We start from the raw sequence: 25,198 nt of genomic DNA on the forward strand, positions 1-25,198 counted from the left end.
TTTTACAAATTAAATAAAAATTATAGTCAATTTTCATCAAAATATTTACTAGAAATCTTTTAAAATCTAATATATTATCATTTTAGAAGATTTGTCTGTTTGGTAACTACATTTGGTAAAATGTTTTAAAGTAAGTGAAGGTCACTCAGTCATGTCTGACTCTTTGCAACCCCATGGACTAGACTGTCCATGGAATTCTCCAGGCCAGAATACTGAAGTGGGTAGCCTTTCCCTTCTCCAGGGGATCTTCCCAACCCAGGGATCAAACTGGTGTCTCCTGCATTGCAGGCAGATTCTTTACCAGCTTAACCACAGGGAAGCCCAAAAATACTGGAGTGGGTAGCCTATCCTTTCTTCAGAGGATCTTCCCAACCCAGGAATTGAACCGGGGTCTCCTGCATTGCAGGCAGATTCTTTACCAACTGAGCTATGAAGGAAGCCCAAATACTTTAAAGATAACATAAAAAGCATTTCTTCCCTTTCCTTCCAACAAAAAAACTCAAACTTTATGTGTGAGGCATCTTTTTTCCTTATATAATATGCATTTAAAAACCAGCTCCAAAAGTTAGAAAGATAATCTAAAGTCTTTAAGTTAAAAAAAAAAAAAAAGCAGCATATAGCATTGAAAATGAACTATTTTCTTTCTAACCAAAATTCCAAGTATTTTAAACTTTGTATAAATAACACACACACATACACAAAAACCCACCATATTTTAGGTATGATGTCTAAAATGGAGTAGCACTAAAATGACAATAATAAAAAACAACCCTTTATACTTAATTGAAAACACTCATTTTTCTTCAAGATATACATTAAGAATTTTCTACTGGCATTTTCGAATAAAATTAATAAGCATTTAAAAAAATCAATTTAATTTCTCCCTTGTATATAAGAATCTAACAACAAAAAAGATCTCTTTTATGACTACAATAGATTTCTGAAATCCCTAAAATATACATTCTTAAGAAAAAAATTCCTAACCCACTGTGCATCTTAGCAGGCTTTATATATGAAAAACAAAATCTATATTACAGCTTACACTTAAATTTAATGCATGACCATAGGTCCCAGGGATCTTCTTGGCAACCAACAGCTCAAGGGATGACAATATTCCTGGCATTTGTAATCTCAAAATTTTAAAAGAAAACTGTTCACGGTGGTCTTAGAAAAAATCTGGAGATAGTTCTATTTAAAAAACATAGGTGCCACAAACAGATACAAGGGAGACAAATAAGAAAATATATTGTGTTAATCTTTGTAAACTTGTTCCATTTCAAAATGTATTCTAGAGGGTCAGGAAAATTCCCTATACAAATAAAACTAAACCTTTGTTCCCTTTGCTTTGAAAAATATTTACAGTACACAGAACAACAAGCTAAAGTATACACCTGCTCATGTTGCTGGCCAGTGACATAGATGTGTAAGGACAAAAAGGTGCATATTCAATTATCTGAGTATCTTAATTTGTCTATAGAGTGAAGTTATCATAGATAAACTATGGAAAAATTATAAAACATTAGTTATGAATACCAGCCCTTGTGTAAAACATCACACAAGGTGCCAAGGTGTCATACATTCACTATGGTAAAAACTGTACATACATATTCTGTATATTTAAAATTTACAATTTTTTAATCTCTCATAATTCTTAGTTGAAAAATGTCTAATTTTCTTTTTCGCCAAAGAAAAGTGATGTTAACTGACTGATCAGGTTCCCGAAATATTTTACAAAACTCTTTGCCAAGGACTTTTCATCAATGTGTTTGGCTGGTATCCTCATGAAGAAAAATTCACTTAACTTCGAAAGTTTTAAGCAGGTATTTCCACACTTTTGCTGGCCAGTATTGTGATATACATAATAATGATATACCTAACAACAGTCCACAGCAATGTGAAATACAAAACTTTGTTCTGTTAAGTCTATTCCGGTCTCAGAGTGAAGTTCATTTCTTTCATCCAGTCATGCTGTCCCTTATTTGATCAACTCGAACTGCTAGGTCTCTGAAAGAGGGGCGCTGGTTTACATTATTGTTCCAGCATTCTGTCATAATCACGTAAATCTGTAAAAGGGAAAATAAGCCAAAATTACAATGAACACAAAGCGCCACTTTTTAATTGGTGAAGCCAGGAATTCGGAACTCCCACTTAATTTTTTCATAGAGGCATATGGCATGGCTACACCTACATCCACAGTCATGTTTACGCTATGTATCTAAAAGTTCAGTGAACTGCATAAACTGACCTGAAATCCTTGGGTAAAAAGAGAAAGAAAATGCATGATTACTGTGCATAAAAAAAATTTTTGTTACCTCATCTGGGCATCCATCTGGTCTCGGTAATCTTCCATTATTCTTCAGGAGTTCTATCAAATGAAACACGATCATCTGTCCTTGTTTGTCATTGCCAATCATACGCATAAATTCCTGAAACACAAATCCACTTTTCAATGACATATTTTTGGTACATTTAATTTGAAGCAGAATTCTCAATTTCTTCCAGTAAATGGGAAAAATCCCATGTATGTATGTTTCCTTACCTTGAAACTTTTAAAAACAAGACTATTTTAACTTTAAAAACTTCCTTTTCTGTCATACTTCATAAAAGATTGTGAAATGTGGAACCTCTATAATGCCATTTCTGTAACTTTAACACCCTCAACACAAATTCCCTGAGAAGAATTCAAAACCAGTGAACTAAAAACACACTTTGTTTTAACATATCATATCACATTTCAGTTGAAATAAAAAGCTGAATGTAGAAGAGGTCATTTAAAAAATGCAGAATGAGTATTAAAGCATAAATGCAATGGAGAGATGTTCATATGTTTAAATTTCATAAGATTAAAGTCTGAACCATATTTACAACGAACACATTTATTTAAATACAGAAGACTCTTGTATATTGGTAAGAAAAATTGCCAATATAAAAATGGGCAAAGTACATGAGGATACAATGCACACGTGCACATACCCCAAACGCCCAATAAATATGTACTCAATCACACTAAAGGCAGAAATGCAAATTAAAATCAAATCGGTACAACTTCTCTCCCATCAATTTGGCAAAACTGCATGGAAATGTAACAGTCGACACCGACAAATGATAAAATATATACCCCTGTGCACAGCTACTGAGAGTCTAATTGAGATAGAGATTTCCTGGAGAGCATTTTGAAATTATCAAAATCTTTTATATATAAGAGCTCATAGTGTTTCACATATAATTACATTTTCACTCTAACATGACAACCAGAGATAAACATAAATATTTATATATAAGGATAGCCACTATGTTCAATGAATGTTATAAGGATGAAAAACAGAAAATGATTGTCCAGAAACTATGTCCTTATGTTTAAACACCACCAAGAAATTAGAAGTCATATTTGCAGTAAATATTTATTAACATAGGAAAATGTCCATGTTATAATCTGTAATGAAAAAGTAGGAAAGCAAACTGTACAGTATGGCTTATTTTATAAATAAAACTTTTAAATAAAATTTAATTTTTACATATAAAATTAAAAGAATCCTGAAAGAAAACATATAGAGTATTAAAGTGATTACCTCTGAGTAGCTGAATTAGAGATTACTTTCATTTTCTTTTATATACTGTCCTATATTAAAATTATACAATGAATAGAAAAAATATTACTTTAAAAGGTTTAACATTTGCAATAATTCCTGGGATGAATGAGTTTATTGGCTTTACTAAAAACAATATTAACAGAATATATTAAACAGTACTACAATCCCCACCTTTCAAAACCTCAAGTTAATTTAATGAGTTAGTTTGGGGGTTATTCTGTTGCTTTTTGTGTTATAAATAACCAATAGGAACTCTAAAATAACCCTAAGTTTACTATTACTCTTTGGAAAAGCTTTTCTCATGTTAAAAAAAAAAAACTGAAAGTAAACAAAAAGCATACTGACCGCTGGTGGGCTTTTACTCTTCTCAATATATGTGAAAAGTTCATACAGAACCACTCCAAAGCTCCAAACATCTGAAGCCACAGAAAACTTGCTCTCTGTCAGTGATTCTGGTGCATACCTGTAATATATTTAAGAGTTACTTGATGTGCCAGCTCTTGATTTGACCTGCAAATCACTGGATTTAAAACCAAAACAAAAAAACAAGGTGTACAGAAAAGGGTTAACACATCAGGCCTGAGTTTGCAATCATCAAAAAGGTCTATGGGTTGAATGCTGACACTTGACTGGTACCTGGGATGTTAGATTCAGGAGGGTTTCCACAATTCCCTAAATGACAGAAGTGGCTTACTGCACCTAAACCATTTCCGTAGACAATATGAGTCTAGAGTTTTGGTATATGCCAGACAGAAATATCTACATGGGTCAGTTCCAATAAAAACTGTGGGCACTGAGTCTCTATTAAGCTTCCTTAGTAGATGACATTTCACACATGTAGTCAGAATTTATTGCTGGGGGAATTAAGTGTGTCCCATTTGACTTTACTGGGAGAGGATACTTGAAAACATGTGCTTGGTTTCCTCCAGGCATCGCCACAAAGTTTTTTCCTTTTGCTGATTTTCCTTTCCATCCTTCCTCTGTGAGAGTCATAGTCATGCTTATGACTGTATGCTGAGTCCTATGAGTCCTTCCAGTGAATGATCAAACCTGAGGGTGGTCTTGGGAACCACAACACACAAAGATAACTAAAAGCCAAAAAAAAAAAGATTTAATTTTGTCTCCTTAACACCAGGGTTAATTGCACAGTACTTTCAAAGAAATGGAAAACAAAAAACAAAAAACCTGATCTTTACAAGTTAAGCTTAAAATGAAAATGAATCCAGGTAAATATCCTAGGGAGGCGTCCCTGGTGGCTCAGATGGTAAAGGATCTGCCTGCAACGCAGGAGACTAGGGTCTTATCCCTGAGTTGGGAAGATTCCCTGGAGGAGGACATGGCAATCCACTCCAGTATTTTTGCTCGGAGAATCCCATGGACAGAGGAGCCGGGCAGGCTGCAGTCCATAATATCAAACAGAGTCAGACACAACTGAAGTCACTTGGCACGCATGCAAGTATCATAGAGAAAAGAGTGCCTTTTAAGCTGGAGAAGACTTGAAGCTATTAACATATAAAACAAATAACTGTTAATCTGAAAGGGGGTGATTATAAGAGGGAATATAGAAAATAGAAAGTCACAGGGGAAAGTGGTGTCATCCTTTCCCTCAAGTATTAACACTACCCAAGGGAGAATTTTGGCCAATGGATTATGAACATCATAGTCTACAACATTTATATTCTGTTTATATTCATTATAGAGAATAACGCAAGATCTGTTTTAAACTGAGATTTAAAATATGAATTATATAAACTGAACCTCTCCTTCAAAATCTCCTTCTCTCCTTCAGTTTCCCCCAAGTTCCTCACTTCCAGAAATCCTTCTCTAACTACTTAAGGTCTTAATGACCTCATGCTACTGAATTTCTATAGTACTTTCAGTCTATACTACACCATTAACCATGTAATGCTCTATTATTTTTATATTTATTTTAAAAATTTACATATTTGGTTATGTTAGTTTATCGCACAAATGGAATATAACCTCCTTGAAGAGGAGTACTACTCCCTCAACCTTTGCAAAATATTCTCTTACTTTGGCTTTCATGAAAGCACTCTAATTTCTCCCTTCATTTTCACATTACATTGGTAAGGATAAATACAAAGGGAAAAAGAAGCCCACGTAGAAAAGGAGGGGAAAGACTCTCTCATTAACTTTAGAAAATTGAGAATTGTGAATTCTCTCTTTGAAATATATGTAAAAATCTTTTTAAAAGCTTTTGCTTAAAAGCCTCTTCCCAGGTTTACATATAGCAATGTCTTTCTCAAGAACCTGGAAACCACCTCTTCAGAATGCAGTTACCAAGGAAGATCATGCCCCTACATCCCAGTTTAAGTGGGAGGGCAGGAGCCTAACTTGGGCTGGTACCTCCTGCAAGTTTCAAAACTATCTCCTATCATAAAGATATGAGAAGTTTATTTTTCCTTTGGATAAAGCCAATTAGCTAACACAAATGGCACTCCTATTACTAAGTGAATTTAGGATGAACTTATGTGTGACAGATGATGCTGTAGAGTCCTCTTACTTGAGGACTAGTTACTGTTTATCCTGAGAACATATATGGAATGAGTTGAACTGGCTTGGCCATATCCAAGAGTGAGATTTTTTTCTGTTTTTTTGCAATCTCTTAGCAGACTGCTTATGATGCACATTACTTTCTGGATTAATGTTTACTCAGTAATGGACTGTTTTCTTTCTGTTTTGGGGGAGAGGCTTTCTGGGTTGCGAGGAGATTCATTTTTAATGGCATTTCCCCAGCACGCTCCCTCCTTTTCTCCATTCTCTAAAGTTGGGTTTCCCCCAAGTTCCATCATCAGAGCTTTTCCTCTCTTTCAAAAAATTTCCCTTAGATAGTATCATCCACTTACACACTAAGGTCTCCCAAATTTACAGCCACTTTATCTTTGACATTTCTCTTGTGTTTCAGACTTACTGAAAATTTACACATTAAAGTTCCATAGGCAAAAAGAAATCCAGCCCATCTGTTCAAGATTGTTTTGCTTTCTCTGTGCAATCCATGAATGGCATAAAATCTATCCAACTCCCTAAACTGAAAATCTTAAGAATTATATTTGACTCATCTCTCACTCCAAAGTCGACTGAGTCACTAAGTTTCTTTAGTATGTCTTAGATATGTCTCCAATCAGCCTTCCAATTCAATACTGCCATTACAGTCTTCGGTTAGATCTTTATCTCATAACTAGTACAGAGATCTTCAAACCAGGTGAGGAGTAAGCAGAAAAACATACACATATTTTCCAAGGGGCTCTATAGCAAGAACAGTAGAAGGATTTGCCATTAATTCAAAACCTGCTTTAATAATTAAAAAAAAAAAATCTCAAGGAGTTTTATAGTTTCTGGTCTTACGTTTAGATCTTTAATCCATTTTGAGTTTATTTTTGTGTATGGTGTTAGAAAGTGTTCTGCTGCTGCTAAGTCGCTGCAGTCGTGTCTGACTCTGTGCGACTCCATAGACGGCAGCCTGCCAGGCTCCCCGGTCCCTGGGATTCTCCAGGCAAGAATACTGTAGTGGGCTGCCATTTCCTTCTCCAATGCATGAAAGTGAAAAGTGAACGTGAAGTCGCTCAGTCGTGTCCGACTCTTAACGACCCCATGGACTGCAGCCGACCAGGCTCCTCCATCCATGGGATTTTCCAGGCAAGAGTACTGGAGTGGGGTGCCATTGTCTTCTCCGAGAAAGTGTTCTAGTTTCATTCTTTTACAAGTGGTTTACCAGTTTTCCCAGCACCACTTGTTAAAGAGACTGTCTTTAATCCATTGTATATTCTTGCCTCCTTTGTTGAAGATAAGGCGTCCATAGGTGTATGGATTTATCTCTGGGCTTTCTATTTTGTTCCATTGATCTATATACAAAACTCCTAGAGGAGAAGATAGGCAAAACACTCTCTGACATAAATCACAGCAGGATCCTTTATGACCAACCTCCCAGAATACTGGAAATAAAAGCAAAAATAAACAAATGGGACCTAATTAAAATTAAAAGCTTCTGCACAACAAAGGAAACTATAAGCAAGGTGAAAAGACAGCCTTCAGAATGGGAGAAAATAATAGCAAATGAAGCAACTGACAAACAACTAATCTCAAAAATATACAAGCAACTCCTGCAGCTCAATTCCAGAAAAATAAACGACCCAATCAAAAAATGGGCCAAAGAACTAAATAGACATTTCTCCAAAGAAGACATACAGATGACTAAAAAACACATGAAAAGATGCTCAACCTCACTCATTATCACAGAAATGCGAATCAAAACCACAATGAGGTACCATCTCACCCTGGTCAGAATGGCTGTGATCCAAAAGTCTACAAACAATAAATGCTGGAGAGGGTATGGAGAAAAGGGAACCCTCTTACACTGTTGGTGGGAATGCAAACTAGTACAGCCACTATGGAGAACAGTGTGGAGATTCCTTAAAAAACTGGAAATAGAACTGCCTTATGACCCAGCAATCCCACTGCTGGGCATACACACTGAGGAAACCAGAACTGAAAGAGACACGTGTACTCCAATGTTCATCGCAGCACTGTTTATAATAGCCAGGACATGGAAGCAACCTAGGTGTCCATCAGCAGATGAATGGATAAGAAAGCTGTGGTACATATACACAATGGAGTAATACTCAGCCATTAAAAAGAATACACTTGAATCAGTTCTAATGAGGTGGATGAAACTGGAGCTGATTATACAGAGTGAAGTAAGCCAGAAAGAAAAACACCAATATGGTATACTAATGCATATATATGGAATTTAGAAAGATGGTAACGATAACCCTGTATGCGAGACAGCAAAAGAGACACAGATGTATAGAACAGTCTTTTGGACTCTGTGGGAGAGGGAGAGGGTAGGATGATTTGGGAGAATGGCATTGAAACATGTATAATATCATATAAGAAACGAATTGCCAGTCTAGGTTCGATGCAGGATACAGGATGCTTGGGGCTGGTGCACTGGGATGACCCAGAGGGATGGTATGGGGAGGGAGGGAGGAGGGGGGTTCAGGATTGGGAACACATGTACACCCGTGGCGGATTAATGTTGATGTATGGCAAAAGCAATAAAATAATGTAATGTAATTAGCCTCCAATTAAAATAAATAAATTTAAAAAAAAATTTCCAGAAGCATTTTCCCTTAGTTCTTCTTAATACAAACCTACAGGGCAAGCTGTAAGCTAAACAACACTTTTGAACAATAAAAGCAATATAGATGACAATGATTCTTTTAAATGAAATTACATATTTTTAAAAATATGGTGGCTAAATCCTATGGATAAAAATTATGATTTCTTTCAAACTTTAGATTTAGTGTTTACTTTTCAATAAGTAAAATATATTCTATCAACTCCTTCTGAAATATTTATGTAAAAATTAGTTGACCTCATTTACTTATATAAAACTTAGTATTTTTACTTGCTACTATGAAAATAAAACAATATGCTATCTGATTAGTTTCTAGCAGTATATAGCTTTCTTTTTCATTAAATACATAAAATCTTGATCATGATGACAATGATATGGTTTCTGATTTTTATACAAGCTTCTTATTAGTGAATCCCCAAAGTCAAACATCAGGCTTCCCAGGTGGCAATACTGGTAAAGAATTCACCTATCAATGCAGGAGATGCAAGAGACATGGGCTGGATCACTGGGTGGGGAAGTGCTGGAGAAGGAAATGGAAACTCACTCCAGTATTCTTGCCTGGAAAATCCCTGGTGAATTACAGTCTACAGGTTGCAAAGAGTTGACACGACTGAGCAGCACAAAGTCAAACATCAGAATTCAATTTCCCTAAAACATTTATTTGCTGAAGGAGTAATAGGCCTTTTACCATATGCTTTACCTCATAAAACATAATCTTAATGATATTTTATTCTGTATTCTGTATTAGGAAATTAAGTAATGAGAAGTGGTTTATCTTAATTGTTTAATAATGAAATTAATTGTACTAAATATACATCATCTTAAGCTTATCCTGCCCTGGAGGAGGGCACGGCAACCCACTCCACTAACCTCACCTGGAGGATCCCACAGACGGAGGAGCCTGCAGTCCTCCTCTGGAGAGGAAGGCTATAGTCCATGAGGTCGCAAAGAGTCGGACACAACTGACGCGACTTAGCATGCACGCAAGCACATAAGCTTATCCTGACTTCCTTTGTGACTAATCTTTCCAGATATTCAGGAAGAAATACAGGACCCAAAGCTTTAGGGGCTTTCTTTATGATAAGAATATAAAGTTAGGTATGAAAGTGAATATTTAAAATTAGAAAAGAAAGAATCTCAAAAGGAAGGAACTCTGATAGATATGCCTTGTTAGGCTTCATTGTAAACTTGTCTCTCTGCACATGTGTTCTATAGTTTATAATGATTTTTTTAAAAACAGTATTTCATAACATTAATTACTTGAACTGAAAAATGAACTAAAGTTTTTTCTGTCGGAAAATAAGTGTATTTGTTTATGAGGCCTGGTATTGCTAAGCAGATTGAATGAAGGACATTCTTCATTAAGTGACTCAATCTTTGAGACAGCGCAAGGGATTGCCATATTTAAATCATGTATTTAAAAATGATAAAACATTATTTAAAATACTGTAGCAAAATTAATATTCTGTTTTTTAACTTTTTATAAATGTATAAATAAGATGCCTCTACATGAGAGTAATACCATGATTTGAATTAATTTGAAAAAAAATTTTTGGCATGCTTCCCAGAAACTGAGAAAATTAAAGACCCTAATGACTGGGTAGTAAATCCACTTTTGAAAATCAAGTGGGTTTAATTCTTTGTTTTCTATGAAATTGAAAACAGAATGGATCTAATGAAATTGCCAGCTAACAAATTCTATTGGTAGATCACTGTATACTGTTTTGCTTATCACAAGTCACAAACATGAATGACACTGTTATAACAAAACTTCTTCCATTCCCATCTCATTTATACAAAAAAGTTTTCTCTGTGTTTACAAAAACAAAAATAAACTTGAAATTTATGTTGAATCTGGTCCCATTATACAAGTAAATAATATTTATCTAAGGCTGTATGGACTAGTTGGAGGGGGATTTTTAAAGAACTAGTCAAATTACTAATCCAAATTAATAGTTCATTTATATTGCATTGGAAATTGCACCCTGACAGTAACTTCAATGATAGTTCAATCCAGAAGAAAAAAAAAAAAAAAAACATGATAGTTTTGTGGTCACAGGAAATTTAAAATTAATTCAATTTATATATGTATTTTGGTTACAAAGGAGATTATCAAGATATATTCCAAGTGCAAAATAAAATACATTAAGCAGAATTCTGAGAAGGGTGGTGTAAACATAATTTTAAAGAGAAAAAGGAATAACAAAGTTTCTATCAAAAAGAAAGTCTCTTCCTATACCTTTTTAAGTGGTGACAATCTGTATCGAATTACTGTGGCATTTGGATTTCACTGTACACCTCTAAAGGATTGACATACCTTGTATTAATATCATTATTTATAATACTTTACAAAATATTTACAACCATATAAAATTTTAAAATGTTTCATAAAGAATATAGCTTTTGATGAGCTTCCCTGGTAGCTCAGATGGTAAAGCGTCTGCCTACAATGCGGGAGACCCAGGTTTGATCCCTGGGTCGGGAAGATCCCCTGGAGAAGGAAATGGCAACCCGTGACAATCTGTATCAAGTTGCTGTGGCATTTGGATTTCACTGTATACCTCTAAAGGATTGATACACCTTGTATTAATGTCATTATTTATAATACTTTACAAAATATTTACAACCATATAAAATTTTTAAATGTTTCATAAAGAATATAGCTTTTGATGATTCTTTCAATGGGTATATATGCACAAAGGGTTTCAAAATCAATGACCTAGATACCTGAGAAAGTTGTCTAGTCCTCTCTGCTGTTAGCCTCTCCTTAATACAATGCATCCTCTATACCTCCAGTTCTGGTGTGAAGTCCCCTATACACTAAAAAATTACTGATGTGCCCCCAAAGCTTTTGTTTATATGGGTTGTATCTACTAATATTTACCATATTAGATTTCAAAACCAAGGAGACATAAAGGTATCATTAAAAATAACAATAAACCCAGTAACACTAGCATAAATAATATTTTTATAAAAAATAACTATTTTCCAAAACAACAAATATTGTATTTAGAGTATTATGTTTTACATTTTTGCAAGTTTCTTTAATGTTGGTTTAATACACCTTTTTTGCACCTGATTTTTTTTTTAATTTTTATATGATTTTTAAAGGTTTATACCATTTACAGTTGGTACAAAATATTAGCTATATTCTCCATGTTGAACAAATATATCCCTGTAACCTATCTTACATCCAACAGTTTGTACCTCCCATTCGGCCACCCCCATAATGCCCTTCCCTACTTGTAACCACTAGTTTACTCTCTGTATCTGTGAGTCTGCTTCTTTTTTTGTTATATTCTCTAGTTTGTTGTATTTTTGATTCCAAATACACATGATATCATACAGTATTTATCTTTCTCTGTCTGACCCTCTAAATTCATCCATGTTGTTGCAAATGACAAAATTTCATTATTTTTTAAGGCTAAGTAGTATTCCATTGTATGTGTATGTACATAAAATTGCATCATCTGTGTATATATCTATGTATACATAAAAGAGATTCATTTCAGAAGCAAAGACACACACAGACTAGATGGAAGGAAAATATATTTATAAATACACATTTATACATACATAGGAGCACCAAAATATATAAAGCAAATATTATCAGACCTAAAGGGAGAAATTAAAAGCAATACAATAAGAACAGTAGGGGACTTTAACACCCTACTTAAAGCAGTGGATAGATCATTCACAGAAAAATCAGTAAGGAAACAGCTGGCCTTAAATGACATATTAGGTGAGATGGAGTTCAAAGGTATGTACAGAATACTCATTCTTCTAAGATGCACATGGAACATTCCAAGATAGATCACATATTAAGCCACAAGTTGCCTCAATAATTCAAGAAGACTGAAATCATATCAACCATCTTTCCAACTATAATGGTATGAAATTAAAGATCACGATAAGAAAATTGGAAAACCACAAAAATATGAAGATTAAACAGCATGCTGGGGCTTCCCTGGTGGTGCAGTGGTTAAGAACCCACCTTGCAATACAGGCAACATTGGTTCAATTCCTCATCTGGGAAGACTGCATATGCCATGGGACAACTAGGCCCATGTGCCCCAACTACTGAGTCCACGCTCTACAGCCTACAAGCTGCAGCTGCTGAGCCCCTGTACAACTACTGAAGCCTGAACACCCTAGAGCCCATGCTATCCAACAAGAGAAGCCACCACAACAGAAGCCAGGGCACTGCAATTAGAAAACAGCCCCTGCTAGCCACAGCTAGAGAAAGCCGGTGCACAGCAACAAAGATCCAGTGCAGCCCAAAAGAACAGACATAAAATTTTAAAAATAAACAACATGCTACTAAACAATTAATAGGTCAATGAAGAAATCAAAGGAGAAAAATAAAATCCAAAGACAAATGAAAACAGAAATAAACCATACCAAAATCTACTGAATGCACCAAAAGTAGTTCTAGGAAGGAAGCTCATAACAATACAGGCCTACCTCAAGAAACAAGAAAAATCTCACAAACAATCTGAATTTACACCTCAAGTAACTAGAAAAAGAAGATCAAAGTCCAAAGTTATTAGAAGGAAGGAAATAACAGAAATGAGGGCAGAAATAAAGACTGAAATGGCAGAAAGTGAAGAGGAACTGAAGAGCCTCTTGATGAAGGTGAAAGAGGAGAGTAAAAAGCTGGTTTAAAATTCAACATTCAAAAAACTAAGATCATGGCATCTGGTCCCATCACTTCACGGCAAATAGATGGTGAAACAATGGAAACAGTGACAGATTTTATTTTCTTAGGCTCCAAAATCACTGGATGGTGACTGCAGCCACGGTATTAAAAGATGCTTGCTCTTTGGAAGAAAAGCTATGACCAACCTAGGTAACTATTAAAATTCTGCACTCAATATGTCAGCAACTTTGAAAAACTCAGCAGTGGCCACAGGACAGGAAAAAGTTGATCTTCATCCCAGTTCCCAAGAAGCAGAGTACTAAAGAATGCTCAAACTACCAGACGATTGCACTCATTTCCCATGCTGGTAAGTTAGTGTTAGTCGTTCAGTCGTGGCCAACTCTTTGCGACCCCATGGAGGATGAGTTACAAGCTGTAATCAAGATTGCTGGGAGAAATATCAACAACTTCAGATATGCAGATGATACCACTTTAGTGCAGAAAGCAAAGAGGAACTAAAGAACCTCTAAAAAGGAGAATGAAAAAGCTGGCTTAAAACTCAATATTACAAAACCAAGATCACAGCATCTGATCTCATTACTTCATGGCAAATAGAGAAGGGGAAAAGGTGGAAGCAGTGACAGATTTCCTCTTCTTGGGCTCTAAAATCACTGCAGATGGTGACTGCAGCCATGAAATCAGCGGATGCTTGCTTCTTGGAAGAAAGCTATAACAAACCTAGACAGTATATTCAAAAGGAAGGACATCAGTTTGCTGACTAAGGTCCGTACAGTCAAGGCTATGGTCTTTCCAGTAGTCATGTATGGATGTGAGAACTGGACCATAAGGAAGGTAGAGCACCAAAGAATTGATGCTTTCAAACTGTGGTGCTGGAGAAGACTCTTGAGAGTCTTGTGGACAGCAAGGAGACCAAGCCAGTCAATCTTAAAGCAAAGAGATCAAAATCAGTCAATCAGCTTTGAATACTCACTGGAAGGACTGAGGCTGAAGCTGAAGCTCTAGTGTTTTGGTCACCTGATGCGAACAGCTGACTCATTGGAAAAGTCCCTGAAGCTAGGAAAGATTGAGGGCAGAAGGAGAACAGGGCATCAGAGGATGAGATAGCTGGATGGCATCACCGATACAATCGACATGAATCTGGGCAAACTCCGGGAGATGGTGAAGGACAGGGAAGCCTGGTGTGCTACAGTCCATGGGGTAGCAAAGAGTCAGACACAACGTGGCTACTGAACAACAACAGCAGCACTCAAAGCAATCTACAGATCTAATGCAATTCTTATCAAAATTTCACAGAACTAGAAAAAAATCTAAAATTTGTATGAAACTACAAAGATCCTTTGAGAAAGGGAAAAACCTTGATAAAGAAGAACAAAGCTGGAGGTAGCATGGAGAAAGGACAGTTCTCCAATAAATGGTGTTGAGAAAACTGCACAGATACATGCAAAAGAAGGAAATTACACCATTATCTTACACCACATATAAAAATTAACATCAAAACAGATTACATACTCACCAGAATATGGGACTTTCACCAGGCTCTTTCACTTTGTAGTACTCTTTGTCTTGTGGCAAGACTTTGGTTAATCCAAAATCTCCTATTTTAACTCTGTTTTCATTCTCCACTAATATATTCCTTGTTGCCAGATCCCTGTGGATATACCTTTTTGTACCAAGATATTCCATGCCCTATGGATAAAATAACATTTTTCTTTCAGCCAGCTTTATAAACGTAAACAATTTAGTCTTCTGCTTACCTACTCCCTTAATTATCTAAGGAAAATTCTAGAGAAAACAGAAAAAAATATATTATTTCTTAATAATTACTTCAACGTATGCTCTTTATTTGGGCTTCCCTGGTGGCTCAGATGGTAAAGAATCCACCTGTGATACAGGAGACGTGGGTCCAATCCTTGGGTCAGGAAGATTCCCTGGAGAAGGGAATGGCCACCCACTCCAATATTCTTGCCTAGAGAAACCCATGAACAAAGGAGTCTGGCGGGCTATAGTCCATGGGGTCGCAAAATAGTCAGACATGACTGAGCAACTAAGCACAAACTCTCTTCATTTAGAACAAATAGCCAGGATATTAGGTACCTTGCATATCTGAGATGTATACTGCAGAAGTTTTTTATGATCTATCCGTTCTTTATGTTTTTGGAGATAGTCTCGTAAACTTCCATATGGTAAATACTCCATAATTAATCTTAGATTATGCCGGCCTATTAACACACAAATGAGAACGTAATGTTTTATTCTGTCATGTTTTATTGATGAACTAATATAAGATAACTGTGTATGAATGACCTAAAGAGATATAAAATCTGAGTCTAAGATGACAAAATCTGATTATAAATTAAAGGTCACGTGGTAGTTAGGAACACTAACTTTCTGAATCAAAATGGTCTGAACAGAAAGTTTTAGAAATACTTATGTTTTAATCTCCTGTAACCATTTATGCAAATCAAAATAAGCTGATGAGAAAACTTACTTTCTCTTCATCTATACTGAATAAAAAGGATCTAATAAAAAAACAGTATTTTCACAGAAAATATGAACAATTTCTTTAGAAATGACATTCCCTTGGTATGCTAAAGCAAAAATGGTAACCATCATCCTCAGTGAAAAGAATGATCAGCCAAGTAATCAAAGATTTCCTGCTGTTACAGCCCACCAACACCAAACACAATCTCCAGTCATACAGAATGTTTCCTTCTCTGGGCACTGGAATATTTTAAGTCCAGATCTTGAGACATCATATGTTTCTATTACCCACTATGCCAAAGACACATATCCTAAATTCAAAAAAAGTATCAACGGGCAACATACCAGCACTGTAGCAGACTCCTTTGTACTTTACAATGTTGTCATGCTGCAAGGATTTAAGGATTTCAATTTCTCTTTCAAAGTCTCTGAGGTGCTCTTCAGTACTGTGCTGGAGCTTTTTCACAGCCACCACCTCCCCAGTATTGTCTTGTAGAGGGTCATACCGGCACATCTCCACACTCCCAAAATTACCCTTAAACAACACATATCACATTAAGATAGAAATCTCAAGTTTTCTAGAAAAATTACTGATTCTGATTATACAGTCAATTTCAGCAGCTAGAATTAGAAGATGTATCTCTAAACTCACATTAAATAACTTTCAGAAAAAGGAGACAATATTTTAGTAGGTGTGTAGTAAGCCTAAATATTTAATTTCTCCAAAAGGAATTAGAGGCTTAAATATAAACAACTTCAAAAAGGCATTATAACAAATCATAAACATTATTTTTTAAGATAAGCCAAAGGACATGCCAGGGAATTTCTAAATTTCTGTCACTAACTTCTAGGAAGAACTTTTCTTTTTCACAATATAGACTTTGATATCACTGTCAGTGAGCTGTATGGAATAAGGGTCTGTTATGGACGGAGGAGCCTGGTGGGCTGCAGTCCATGGGGTCCCTAAGAGTCAGAGACGACTGAGCGACTTCACTTTCACTTTTCACTTTCATGCATTGGAGAAGGAAATGGCAACCCATTCCAGTATTCTTGCCTGGAGAATCCCAGGGACGGCGGAGCCTGGTGGGCTGCCATCTATGGGGTCACACAGAGTCGGACACGACTGAAGCAACTTAGTAGTAGTAGTAGTATGGACTGAATGTCCATGTCCCATCCCCTCAAATTTGTATGATAAAGCCCTAACCCCAACGTGGTGAAGAAAGGGCCTCTGAAGAGGTAATAAAGGTTAAATAAGGTCACAAGAGTGAGGCCTTCATCCTGTAAGGCTAGTGCCATTACAAGAAAAGGAAGAGACACCAGTGCTGTCTGCCGCATGAGGACACAGTGAGAAAGTTGCCATGTGGCAAGCTAAGAAGAGAGCCTTCACCAGAAATTGAACCCTACTGGAACCTTGATCTTAAGACTTATCTCAAGAACTTTGAGGAAAAAAAGTGTCTGCTGCTTAAGCCAAGGTCATGCTGTGTCATTGGTAGCTTCTGTGATTATCTCCCAATATTCTCTACATTCTGATATTCAAGCTCTTTTAAAATCCCCTTCCTTTGAGTGTAGGCTATAAACTCATTTATAGTAAACACTGACTGAAAGTGAAAGAGAGTGAAAGACTGAAGGCAGGAGGAGAAGGGGACGACAAAGGATAAGATGGCTAAATGGCATCACCGAATCGATGGACATGAGTTTGAGCAAGCTCTGGGAGTTGGTGATGGACAGGGAAGCCTGGCGTGCTGCAGTCCCTGGGGTCACATAGAGTTGGACACAACTGAGCAACCGAACTGAACTGACAGTGAACAGAATATGGCAAGAGTGAGAAGATGCCATGCCTGAGATAAGGATATAAAAAGACTATGGCTTTGATCTTGGGTGTTTGCTCTCAGCTCCCATGTTGTGAGGCAGCCTGTGGAGAGGCCCATGTAAGTGAGCTAGGAAGCAGATATTCTGAGGCCTATCAATAGCCATGTGACAAGCCTGAAAGTAAGTCTTTCCCTAGTTAAGCTTTCAAATGAAACTGCAAGACCTGGCTGACACCTTGGTTGCAGTCTTTTGAGAGACCCTGCACTAGAATCATCCAGCTAAGTTGCTCCCAGATTCCTGACTCACCTAATAAATGTTTTGTTTTGTTTTTTTTTCCCAGCTGTTAAGTTTTAGGGTAATTTGTTGCACAGCAATACATAATGAATATACCAAATACCTAGACTTATTTTTGTCATTGCTACACTCTCTGAAACATTTTCAAGAATATTTTACAAAGGATGACATCAAAGTATTAATAAAACTAAGCCAATGTATAATATAACCCCCGATGTTTAGCTCTAGCAAAACTGGATCAGAACATTTAGTTTAGATTCAATACCTAAGTGAGGCCTTCACATTGCATCCATGCCAAAAATCCAGTTCACAAGGTCACATGGTTCAGAACCCTATACTACCAAGCTTAGAGGAAGAATGAGGGCTTACCACTATGGATTGGACCTACTAAGAAGTAAGCCTTTTCTATCTTACTTAAAATATAGGTTGGGGCAAAAGTAATTGTGGTTTTGCATTGAACTCTGCTGTTTGATATTGGAATACATTCTTAAACAAATGTGATTATGTTATACATCATTTTAATGCACATTTCTCGCTTTATGGCATTTTGCTAGTGACTTATTACTTGCCGTTTATTTTATATTTATTTTAGACTAGGAAAATGATGTTAGACAAAAAACAAATGTGAGCAATTCAAAATAGGTCATAAAGCAGAGAAGACAATTCGCAACATCAACAATGCATTTGGCCCAGGAACTGCTAACAAATGTATAGTGCAGTGGTGGTTCAAGAAGTTGTGCAAAGGAGTTGAGTCTTGAAGATGAGAAGCACAGTGGCTGGCCATCGGAAGTTGACAACGACCAATTCAGAGGATCATTAAAGCTGATCCTCTTACAACTACACAAAAAGTTGCCAAAGAACATTCTATGGTCATTCAACATTTGAAGCAAACTGGAAAAGTGAAAAAGCTGGGTGCCTCATGAGCTAACCACAAATCAAAAAAATCATCACTTTGACGTGTTGTCTTCTCTTATTCTATGCAACAATGAAAACGATCTGACTGTGACATGCAATGAAAAGTGTATTCTATACAACCAGTGACAACCAGCTCAGTGGCTGGACTGAGAAGAAGCTCCAAAGCACTTCCCAAAGCCAAACTTTGGGAGGTTTGGTAAAAGGTTTTGACAAAAAAGGTCATGATCACTGTTTGGTGATCTGCTGCCTGTCTGATCCACTATAGTTTTCTGAACCCTGGCAAAACCATTCCATCTGAGAAGTATGCCCAACAAATCGATGAGATGTACATAAAACTGCAATGCTTGAAGCCAGCACTACTCAACAGAAAGAACCCCAATTCTTCTCCATGATAACACTCAACCACACACGACACAACGAATGCTTCAAAAGCTGAATGAACCGCACTACGAAGTTCTGCCTCATTCTCCACATTCAGCTGACCTCTCGCCAACTGACTACCACTTCTTCAAGCATCTCAAGGATTTTTTGCATGGAAAATGCATTCCAAAAGTCAGTCGAATCCTGAAACACAGATTTTTATGCTACAGGAATAAACAAACTTATTTCTCATTGGCAAAAATGTGCTGACTGCAATGGTTCCTATTTTGATTAATAAAGATGTGTTAGAGCCTAGTTACAATGGCTTAAAATCCACAGTCTGAAACTACAATAACTTTTTTACCAGCCTAATGTGTAGGCTATGCCTGACTGTGTGACCTTTCAGAAGAGAGAAACTGTCTGCTAGTAAACATGCCTTCTCTAGTCAACATCTGCACTCTGAATGAGCAATCAGATTAATTATTTCTTCCTTAGGTGACTAAAAAAGGAGGCTGGTGGAAAGGCTTATTAATTGTTCTTTTCTCTATCTCATAACTAAAGTGCCCTCTACCAAGAAAGAATATCATGGTCAAATTAATTGGGAAAAATATAGCTTAATTTATCCTCCTCTTGAAAATGTTCAATGCACAGTACATGTTAAAGGTTCCAACAAAATTTTCAGTAAAGACAGCTATTTAAAACAGCATTTCCCCAAAACCTGAAAACTAAACCTTTTTTCCACAAACACCTTTTTTAAAAAACTTTTTATTTTATACTGAAGTATAGTTGATTAATAATGCTGTGCTAGTTTTAGCTGTAGAGCAAAGTGATTCAGTTATATATATACACGTACTTGTTCTTTTTTCCAATTCTTTTCTCGTTTAGGTTGTTATAAAATATTGAGCAGAGTTTTTATATAGTAGGTACTTGCTGGTTATACAAACACTCCAAAACTCTGTGGAAAGTGAACTTTAGAGAAAAGTCTTTTCTCCCCTAAATAAAATGTTTTGTGATTACACTTCAATTATTTAAAAATCTTCTGACACCTTACCTTGCCAAGTTGCTGTAGAAATTTCAAGTGTCTTTCTTCAAATTGTGTAGGGTCTCGGTCTTCAAAAGCACCAGAAAATCCTAGGGCACCTATTCTCATATTTGGTAACATGTCATTTTCTGTTAATAGTTCATAATCTGGAGAAATAAATAACATTTCTACCATAATCTGGCAAATCCACTCTCTGGGTTAAAATTATTCTTATTCAGGCTGACCAAAATAATCATAATGAGTTAGAAACACTAAATACAAATTGATACAAGGCAACTCTAAACATTTAGATTGTTAATGGAAGCCTTGAATTATAACTCATAATTGGACAGGTTTTTGGTAAAGATTTTTGCAAAGGATAAACGAATACTTTCCAAAATAGGCAGTTTTAGTATTTATAAAGTAAGTTTGTATGCCGATTTTTGTGGCAAGAAGAGCAAGTAGTATTGGAACAGAAAACATTTATGGGTCAGACACATGTATATTTAGCTAAGTTTTTTAAGGAGGAGAGGACAAACAAAAATCTACTTCATGTTTAGAAAATTAATCAGCCATATGTGAGAGCTAGTTTAAAAAACAAAGAATTGTTTACAAAAAATCAAATAAGCTTCTCAGTGTAATATTCATTAACTAGCAAACTAAAGTGAGGTTATTAAAGGGTAAAAGCCTTTTATGAAAATACTTCACAATCAATGAGACTAGAATACGTATAAGGTAGAAAAAGTCATATGAATGTAAGAAATTAAGAGGGTCTAAAAGACATCAGGGAACTTCCCAGAGGGGGATTACAAAATTAGTAAGGATTTATTAAATACATCATTAAGATTCTCCAACAGTACATACCTGGAGTAAACAAACTATTAAGATCTCTTATAATGGCTCTGAAAGAAGGTCTAAAATCTGGTTCATAATCCATGCAATTATTAATAAGATTTGCTAATTCTGTCCACTTTGGTGCAGGAAGCTGGTGCCTATCTTCATAAAATTGTAGTTTCTATAATTAAAGAACCACATGTTAAGAATAAATTATAAATGCCGTTATCAACCTTTTTTAACATAAAATGGACTAAAGAATATCAAATAATGTGAAAGAAATATTAGGGATCACAAAGTAATTACAACTTCAATGTTTATACAAACTTACTCTTTGAGAATCCAAAGCACTCAGCGGCTTATCTCCTCCACTACAGATTTCCCACAATGTGGTACCAAAACTCCATTTGTCTGTTGCCAGGTTTAGATTTTTAGGATTTTCAATGCATTCAGGTGGTACCCATGGTATTCTCTCCTGCAGGACTTTTAAATGATAGTAAAAAAAAAATGCTTAAATAACTCCCTTAATAAAACAATTCTTATATATGTTAATAATTTCACACAAATTGGAATAATCAAATCATTTTAATTTGCTTGGGGCAGGGGGTATGTTCATGCATATACACATGCTTAAGGACCAGAAGGGACCTTTGAGATCACCTAATTCAATATCTCAGCTTTAACAATGCCAACATTAAGACCCATATGACTGAAAAATTTGCCCAAAGTTATACAATTTGTTAATAGCACAGAATTAGTTACTGTACAATGAATCCTGGATCAACTAAATTTTTCATTAAACCATAGTGTTTCAACTACTGCCCTGGTCTCTCTACCCTGTCCTAATAGCTATGCATTCACAATATTTTTTCCCCATAAATTTTTTCCCAAATTGCTTCTTGATATATTTTTTACTTCTTTAAAATGTATAAACAATAAAGGTAATGTTAACATCATTTCAATCTGTACTAATGACTCAATAGTAGTGACTATTCTAACCTGCAGATGAAAAACAAGGGCCAACAGGCAAACGAATGATTAAATTATACCAAAATATTCTTGGCACAATATTGATATACATAGGTTCTGCCCAGACCATGGAATCTTCCAAGTTAATTTTTTGATGTCTTTGATCCCATCAGAAAAATGGTATTTACAAAAGGAGGGAACACTTTAACTTTACCTTCTGGTATTCTGGCATAGACAGAATGATAGAAGATAGATATATATAAGTAAACAGGTATGTAAATAAGTAAATAAATAAATAAGAATGATGAACTGTTGCATCTTTTGGTATATTGTGGTAAAGCAATGTGAATATTTCTGGTGCATAATTAAGAGATGTAAGAGTACAGAGTCCTTTCTCCTTCATACGAATTTATATTCTCTTCACATTCCGCTCCAAACGGCAAAATCCCCAAGTATCAGACCTAAATTCCTAAAACATTTTCTGCCCTATAGTCCCTGTCCTCACTGTCATATAAAGGTACAGAGTTCAACTACTATTAGCTCAAAAAAGAAACCACGCATCAATGTACAAAAGTTGATAAATCTGGATTCTAAATGTAGAGCATTCAATTAGAGAAATTAGCTAATTCAATGAAACACAATTACAACACTATTTGGACCAAAAAAAAACTCCACTTTGATTGAAATTTTTAATTTTGTTAAGGATGTTACCAACACAAAAGAAAAGTAAAAGAAGGCATAATTAGCTGAATAATGAAACAAAATAAAAATTTCAAACTAGAAATATTTCTTCTCAAATTTTTATTTAATGACTAAAGAGAAAAAAATTTAGAAAATTTACTTGTGATTTCAAAGAATGATATTAAAAAATTCCACAATAAAATTGGATAAAACCTGACATTTCATACTTAATTAGGGATTAAACCTGCTTCAAAAAATCACTTTACAGTTCGGAAACATAAGAAAGGAGAAATAGACAAGAGTCTAAGATGTAACTATAATTTAGGTTGCTGAAAATGGTAACTAAATTTATTAAGCAAGAATATGTCAATAAAAGTGTTTGAGAAAAATTAACAGCATGCTTTTATGCCTCTTTCCAAGCAAAGGTTAATGAAATTAAATTTGATTCCTGTAGAACTTACTGTCTTTTGGCAAAACTGTAATACTAATGCCAGGATCACTAAGTTTGATGAAAGGAGGATTTCCTGTCTTCCTGTCTTCTTCTCTGATAAGAAGAACATTTTTGGCGCACACATTCCCATGAATAAGGGTTTTTTCTTCCTATTAAAATTAATTGCATAAACATTGAAATATTAATCCACAAATTTTGAGCACTTAGTATGTCCAGGGCCTCCAAATGGATTTAAAAAACAAAAATTAAGTAAACATTATTTGGAGGTATACTTTGAGAAAATAAAAGGAAATTTTATAGCAGCACTGTGCTTCCTATTTTACATTTTAAACAAAATAATAATCTATACCCATGATAAAATAAACACTTACTTTTATCATTTTTACAGGCTATTTTATCGAATTATTAATTTATTTTTTGCCACACTCGACAGCATATGGGATCTTAGCACCCTGACCAGAGATTGGACCTGTACCCCCTGCTTAGAAGTGCTAAGTCTTAACCATTGGACTGCCAGGGAAGTCTCCGAAAAATTAATATTTTTAAAACTGCTTTATGCCAGTTCACTTTATGAATCTGAGATTTTAAACTGTATGTATTGTAGATAGCAGCTGACACAAGAAATACTGTTTCTGTTCAGTAGGTGCACTCTGAAGAATCTGATTACTGGCTGACCCTCTAGTATTTTGCTTTTCTGACAATATCACTTTCTCAGTGGACATAATTTCCAATTACCTACAAATATCGTAACAAGGCACTTTCTACAGGATTTTTATGCTGTCCATAGCTTTTTTTTAAATAATTTTTCATTCAATTCTTTAAAGTCAAGGTACACAAACTACAGATTACCCTTCAGCAGTTCTAAGAGATTGATGGAATGACAATACTACTTATTTCAAAATTTATTTCATATAAATATACACCTAAAATAATCCCTTTCCCCAAGTGACACAGATTATTTTAAATAACTCAGCATCTATAGCCTTATTTCTTGTTCCCAGGTCAAGATCCTTTCACACTGCTTCATAATGTAAAACAGTAAGTTGACAAAAGAATATACTACTTACTAGAAAATGCATGGCCCATGCCAACTGTTTAGCCACTTCAAGTTTCCATAATATATTTATAGAATTTTTATTCTTTTTCAGATATGTATCTAGTGATCCAAATTTTACAAATTCCTGAACCAGAATATCTGCATTAAAATACAATAATAATAAGGCTAAAGTATAATACAATGAAAAATATATAATTTTAAACTTTTATAAATATATTTATAGTTATATGTGAGTATTATAGGTAAAGAAATTAAATTACATGAAATACAATAATTTAAAGAAAGCGTAACAGGTATATACTACTGCATTTTGGGGTTTTAGTTTATTCACAACAGTAAGAGGTAGAAGTCTAAATAATTATATATAAACACAATATTATATATAGAATGAATCTCAAATCATGACTCTGCTTCAACTAATATTAAAATTAGTTTTCATATGTATATAACAATTTTTGGTGACAAAAGTCACCTTTGGATCTTGCTGGGTAACTAAAACAAATGTTATGAAAGTTTTGCTGCCCATGGTTAATTTGGAGAATAATCCATACATCAATAATAAAGAATTTATTGGAGAAATTTACATTAGTATTTAAAAAAAAAAAAGATCTTGGAGTTTTAACGAGCAAGAGCTTAGTAAAACTTTATGTGGCACACAAAGACTTACATATATATTTCATAGATGCCACTGACTGTCCTATGTCCCATTATTACAGACTGCAAAATTTTTTAAATTGTTAATTATGAAATACCATCAATTATATCACATTCAGATACTTTTAATGTGAAAAAAATGCATCACAGAGTCAATGAAGCAAGTATAAAACCAAAAGAACTGGGATTATATGCTCTAAAACACTGTTTTCAAACTTTGTAGGAAGTATATTCTCCTTTTCCCCTAAATAAAAAAGTATCAGA

The 25,198-nt window shown here is 35.1% G+C and overlaps 1 protein-coding gene across 1 annotated transcript in view; it reads right to left on the bottom strand.

Annotated features, from left to right (window-relative positions):
• Positions 1 to 1,931: 1,931 nt before the first annotated feature.
• JAK2 (Janus kinase 2) overlaps positions 1,932 to 25,198 on the bottom strand; it is an 84,047-nt gene continuing 60,780 nt past the window's right edge. Inside the window, exons 13-23 of the mRNA XM_052644834.1 lie at positions 24,291 to 24,418; positions 23,234 to 23,372; positions 21,454 to 21,605; positions 21,153 to 21,303; positions 20,319 to 20,455; positions 16,235 to 16,424; positions 15,503 to 15,627; positions 14,922 to 15,094; positions 3,936 to 4,053; positions 2,313 to 2,426; positions 1,932 to 2,063 (exon numbers count right to left, since the gene is read on the bottom strand). Coding sequence (XP_052500794.1) covers positions 1,956 to 2,063; positions 2,313 to 2,426; positions 3,936 to 4,053; positions 14,922 to 15,094; positions 15,503 to 15,627; positions 16,235 to 16,424; positions 20,319 to 20,455; positions 21,153 to 21,303; positions 21,454 to 21,605; positions 23,234 to 23,372; positions 24,291 to 24,418 — 1,535 coding nt within the window. The 3' untranslated portion in view covers positions 1,932 to 1,955. The remainder of the gene's footprint in view (positions 2,064 to 2,312; positions 2,427 to 3,935; positions 4,054 to 14,921; positions 15,095 to 15,502; positions 15,628 to 16,234; positions 16,425 to 20,318; positions 20,456 to 21,152; positions 21,304 to 21,453; positions 21,606 to 23,233; positions 23,373 to 24,290; positions 24,419 to 25,198) is intronic.

The sequence above is a fragment of the Budorcas taxicolor genome, chromosome 8 (genome assembly GCF_023091745.1).
Source record: "Budorcas taxicolor isolate Tak-1 chromosome 8, Takin1.1, whole genome shotgun sequence".
NCBI classification, from domain to species: Eukaryota; Metazoa; Chordata; class Mammalia; order Artiodactyla; family Bovidae; genus Budorcas; species Budorcas taxicolor.